Source organism: Sinocyclocheilus rhinocerous, unplaced genomic scaffold, assembly GCF_001515625.1.
Source record: "Sinocyclocheilus rhinocerous isolate Xijiao unplaced genomic scaffold, SAMN03320098_v1.1 scaffold478, whole genome shotgun sequence".
Lineage (NCBI taxonomy): Eukaryota > Metazoa > Chordata > Actinopteri > Cypriniformes > Cyprinidae > Sinocyclocheilus > Sinocyclocheilus rhinocerous.
Window position 1 is genome coordinate 2066894 of NW_015651483.1, and position 6271 is coordinate 2073164.

Below are 6271 nucleotides of genomic sequence, written 5' to 3' on the forward strand. Positions count from 1 at the left end.
AAACTCAAAATTGAGATATAAACTCAGATGTGAGATATAAACTCAAAATTGAGAGATATAAGCAAAATTGTCAGATATAAACTCAGAATTGCAAGATATAAATGCAGAAATGTGAGATATAAACCAAGAATTGCAAGATATAAACAAAACTGTGAGATATAAACTCAGAATTGCATGATATAAACAAAACTGTGAGATATAAACTCAGAATTGAAAGATATAAACAAATTTGTCAGATATAAACTCAGAATTACAAGATATAAATGCAGAAATAAACTCAGAATTGCAAGATATGAATGCAGAAATAAACTCAGAATTGCAAGATATAAACGCAGAAATTACTGAGAATTGCAAGATATAAATGCAGAAATGTGAGATATAAACTCAGAATTGCAAGATATAAACAAAACTGTGAGATATAAACTCAGAATTGCATGATATAAACAAAACTGAGATATAAACTCAGAATTGCAAGATATAAACAAAATTGTGAGATATAAACTCAGAATTGCATGATATAAATGCAGAAATGTGCGATATAAACTCATAATTGTGAGATATAATCTCAGAACTGTAAGATATAAACACACAATTCTGAGAATAAAAGTCTGAATTGTGAGATATAAACTTGCAGTTACGAAAAAAGTCCGAATTGTGAGATAAAAAGTCACCATTACCTTTTCTATTTTTTATTCTGTAGCAGAAACAACAACAAAAAAACTGAATTGCAAGATGTAAACTCAGAATTCTGACAAAACAAAATGTGAGAAAGTTGGAATTCGTTTATATCTTGAAATTCAAACTTCTAAAACTCGCAATTATTATAGAAAAAGTCAAAATTGCATGTTTTATATCTCTGAATTCCCTTTTCTCAGAATTGCTAGGAAAAAAGTCTGAATTGTGAGATAAACTCAGAATTTCAAGATATAATTGCAGAATGTCGAGGTATAAACTCAGAATTCTCAATTTTGAGAAGAAATGTCTGCATTTTAAGATATAATTAAATAAAATTGTCAGGATTGTGAGATAAAATATTAGCAATTACCTTTTTTAAAAAGAACAAGACGGAAACTTTTGAAAACGCTGCAGACCCCGTTTTAGTTTGAAAACTTTGGGGTTGCGTTTCAGTGTAAACGGACCAAAATGGAGAATTTTGAAATCGATGGCGTGGCCGCCCACATTCGCTTTGCATATCCGTGACGACCGTGTAAACAATAACACCATGCTCATTGTTTTACTGGCACAAATGGTCATGTTACATGCGTTTTCGGTTGTGTAGTGTGGATGGAGATCTTTTCTGAAAAGCAGTGAAAACGCCAGTGTAGACGAGGATCATTTTAATTTTAAAACGCTGTTTTAAATCAAAAACACACTAGTGGAAACAGGGCCTGAATTGCGAAATGTAAGCTCAGAATTATGAGGGAAAGTTTAAAATCTGAGTTTATATTTCTCATATTTCATCTCATATTTCATGTTTCTTTTTTTCTCAGAGTTGTGAAAAAAAGTCTGAATTATGAGATATAAAATTCCCAATTACCCTTTTTTTTTCATTCCATGGCAGAAACAGGCTTCCATAGGCCACATTGCTTATTAGCCTTGTTAGCTAATTTGTAAACCTCATTACCTTGCTAAGGATTTGTAATAATGTCACTGCTTTGTGCTATTTAGCAAATGGCCTTCACTTTCATTTACAAAGGGCCTGTTAAAAGAATCCATAGACTAATTGAAGGGATTCTGGGTAATCAAATTTTCTGTTGCTCTATGAATGAACAATACAAAGCCCTTAATAGGCGCCCGTTTGAAGTGACATATCTCAAAAGCCAGGCAATTGCTGATTCTTTCGGTCACAGAAGCTAATCCGTAGAGATTCTCAGGCTATCTAGCGTGTGGGGTTTGTGTCCGTCTCCGCGCTTAAGTTTATCATCTCAGGATGGATTGAAAAAAATGAACCTGCTGGCCCCGTTCTCGGCATCTGTTTCCGTCTCTCCTTCAAGCTAGTTTCGCTCTTTGCCCCCATTTTTCACTCTCGTTCACACGCACACACACACACACACACACACACACACACACGCACCCACCAGTACGCCACTCCTAATCACTGAAAGTTCGTATTCAGTCGCCGAATGTTGTTTAAATGTCAGAATCCTTCAGCATGGTCTGATAAACAGAAATAGTCACACAAACCCTGTTATTTTTCTCTCTCTCTGTGTTTGTAGCTGGTAGCAAATGCAGTGTTGCTGGTCGGCGTGAATCTGTCTGGTGTGTTTGTGCGAGTCCTTACTGAGCGCGCCCAGAGGAAGGCCTTCCTACAGGCCAGAAACTGCATCCAACAGCGCCTGCAACTAGAGGACGAGAACGAGAAGCAGGTCAGACTTTCACGACATGTGAGCTGGCATACACACAAACAAACAGCTGCATGTTTTCAATGAAATGATCAGCTGTTTCATTTTCTCCCACAAGTTAAATTTGCAGTTTTGACAGGTAATTTACTTTGCAAGATTGCTTTCACCCCCCCACTACCACACAATAATACACACAAAACAGTTGTGAGATCGGGTCTAAGGTCAGGTGCTTGACTTAGTTGGTATTCAGGCTGTATGCAACTTTAATACCATTACAGCCCACCAAAAGCCCCTCAGAACAGGCTCTCGATGCTACTGAGTAATGGCTTAGCATTTTTTATTCGGCTTACTAGCTGCAAATGTAAACTTCTGAGTCGACGTGAAATCATTATAGATCATTTTTAGTTTCTTAATGTATGCTTTATTGTGTATAATTTAACAGTACATGTTTTTGCAAAAGAAAAATACAGCTTGACTCAAAGTTGAATTGGAATTTAAATTGGAATGACAGGAACTGGAAATCAACGAATTGCAATTAAACAGGTAATGGCTTTCTGGAAATCAAGTGTACGTTTGTCTGGTCTAAAATACCTACTGTACAGTGCAAAATTTGGGGTCAGTAATTTTTTTTTAAAGAAATTAATGTTTTAAAGGGGTCATATGATGCTGCTAAAAAGAACATTATTTTGTGTATTTGGTGTAATGAAATGTGTTTATGCGGTTTAAAGTTCAAAAAACACATTATTTTCCACATACTGTACATTATTGTTTCTCCTCTATGCCCCACCCACAGAGTAATGGACAAACGGAACGAAAGATCCAGGAGATAGGCCGATACCTCCGTACCTTCTGCCATGGTCACCAGAACTCCTGGAACCGGTTCCTTGCCTGGGCCGAGTACGCACAGAACTCCCTCCGGCAACCCTCCACGAATCTCACTCCATTCCAGTGCGTACTCGGCTATCAGCCACCTTTATTCCCCTGGTCAGGGGAACCCTCAGATGTTCCCTCCGTCACCCATTGGTTCCAGGAGAGTGAGAGGGTCTGGGACTCGGCACACCAACATCTACAGCGGGCAGTAAGACGCCATCAACATTATGCTGATGTCCGGAGAGCCCCTGCTCTCTCCTTCCAGCAAGGACAAGAAGTCTGGCTCTCCACTCGGGACATCCGGTTGCACCTCCCCTGTAAGAAGCTGAGTCCCAGGTATATTGGTCCCTTCCCCGTCATCCGGCAAATAAACCCAGTTACGTATGAACTCAAACTTCCATCACAGTACAGGATTCATCCCACATTCCATGTTTCATTGCTCAAACCCTATCACCCACCTGTTCTCCCTGTTCCCACAGAGCCTGGCACTACAGACGACCCCCCTCTACCGCTGGTGCTGGAAGACGGAACAACATACTCCGTAAGGGAGATTCTGAGCTCCCGACGTTGTGGTGGCAGATTGGAGTACCTTGTAGACTGGGAAGGGTACGGCCCAGAGGAAAGATCATGGGTTCAAAGGGATGACGTCCTCGACCCCAATCTGTTGGCAGAATTCCATGCCTCCCATCCACACGATCCAGCTCCACGCAGTAGGGGTCGCCCATCACGACGCCAGTATCTTCTGCCCTCAGGAGTAAGCCGTGGAGAAGGGGGTTCTGTCACGGACACACCAGGCTCTTTCACCTATCAGCGCTCACAATCACCGGAATACTAATCACACACACCTGACTGTCACTCACCAATCACCCACACAGCACTATAAGAACACAGTTCACACAGCCACATCGTCTGGTCTACCAAGTGGAAAAGGAAGTATCCTCTTCAAGTCTGTTCAAGACTCTGTCTGCAATACTCACAAAGTCTTTGATCATCTCCATCCCGAACAATAAACCTGTCTGTTTGATTCTAACTCACCTGTGTATCGAGTCTGACTTCCCGTTACAACTGTTTTCAACGTTGATAATAAATGTTTCTTGAGCAGCAATTCAGCATATTAGAATGATTTCTGAAGGATCATATGACACTGCCTTGCATAAAAGAAAACCGTGCATTTTGAAATACTGTAAATTAGAAAATATTTATTTAAAATTGTAATAATTTACAATATAACTGTTTTTATTAAAATAAATGCAGCTTTGTTGAGCATATGAGACCATAAAAAAATCTTACCGACCCCAAACATTTTAACGGTAGAGTTTTAAAAAACTAACAACTTTCAAGCAAGGCTGTCACACTAACATTTAAAGTGTGTATTGATATTAAATTCTACTTCATTCAATTTTAGTGTAAATTCCAATTTGTTCTCGCTATCTCAGTTAAAATTAAAAAACAAAAAAAACAATTTGATTCAATTCCCACCCCACATTTAAGTTTTTGGAAATTTGTTCTACAGTAAAATGAGTTGCGAATGAAATTCATTTTGATTTTAAAGTGAAAACAAATGTTTTTTTCTTCTTTCTTTCCTTTCATTCCCCCCCCTTTTTGGATTAATGCAGCCGTCTAAAAAAAGGTTAATTAATACAATTGTAAAAAAAAACAACGGTATTTGTTTTTCTGGCAGCATAACAAACAGTTAAGCCAAAGCCTAAATACTGTATATTAAATAACTTCCATGCCTCTGTCTAGATACACAGCAGCACCTCTACTGTATAAGCCCAATCCTGAATGAAACAGGACTTTCTATACTTAGAGCAAACTCTTTGCCATACCTGTTGGCGTATTTGCAGGATGGACATTTCTGAAAAAAAAATGCACACACAGCAGATTGTGGTGCACTTATTCAAAGATTCTTTTGCAGCGGCACAAGCTACCGGAACAAGCCAGATCCACCATCCCACTTTATTTCTCAGTGAGACTGCTTCATCTTTCGCTGTCATTGTGGATTTTATCAATGATAAAGAATGTGAATCAAATAGCAACATTAGCATAACTTATCTTCCTCGCTGAGCTCTGGGTAGATTGCAGTGGATAATTACTGAATGATTTATAAATGAAGTGGAGAGGGGCATAAGATGCAAAGATGCAAAACACACTCATACAAACTAAAGCGGAGAGGACACTTTCCCCTTGTTCCTTAGCGACTGAAAATTGGTTATAATTGTTTGCACATGACTCATCCACCTCCTACCCAACAAACTCCCTGAATAGAAGGTAACACCACCCACTCTATACATCACACCAAGCTGTACCACACAACTCTCTCTCTGACACACAAACTCTCACACACGTGTGCACTCGCTGCAGAGATATGGACCGGTCTATCATCTTTCCATTTGGACATACAGATGATCTGTAATTTATGTGCACTAAAGTTCACATTCAGCAAGAATGGCTCATGTATTGATTTCAAAATTTGAGAGTTTCTTGCAAAGATGAATTAAATCACAAGGAGGGAGAATATTTGAGTAAAAAAAAAAGTTTTGATTAAATGGAAATTTTAAATGGAAAAGGGGAGGCCAGAGAGACTCGATGTTTTGTTTCAACCTCTATAACTTTTTTTGTGCTTTGAATAATAGTAAGTATTATTTATAATAATAATAATAAAGCTAATACTACTATTACTACAACTAATTCTAATAATATACAGTGGTGGCCAAAATTATTGGAACACTTGGCATATTTAAGAGGTTTCAGTTGTTTTTGTTAAATTGGCCATTACAATACCCATAAAACGTTCTATTACTGGAACTACCTGCGATGGAAGGAATCTGCTTGGAACACTGAAAATGATGGACTGGCCTCCTCAAAGTCTGGACCTCAACCCCATCAAGCAAATTTGGGGCAAGTTAGAAAACAAACTGGACAGATCTATTGTACATTCAAAGGAAAGCCTTTTGCGTGAGTTTCAGAAGGCATTGGATAACATTAGTTCTCAGGAAATATATTGACACTATGCCAGAGAGATGTGCTGCTGTAATTGCTGCAAAAGGTGGCCATAC

The 6271-nt window shown here is 38.6% G+C and overlaps 1 protein-coding gene across 1 annotated transcript in view; it reads left to right on the top strand.

The window, feature by feature from the left end:
- LOC107712833 (adenylate cyclase type 1-like) overlaps positions 1-6271 on the top strand; it is a 79678-nt gene that overhangs the window by 19661 nt on the left and 53746 nt on the right. The window contains exon 3 of the mRNA XM_016518197.1: positions 2217-2366. Within this exon, the coding sequence (XP_016373683.1) occupies positions 2217-2366 (150 nt within the window). The remainder of the gene's footprint in view (positions 1-2216; positions 2367-6271) is intronic.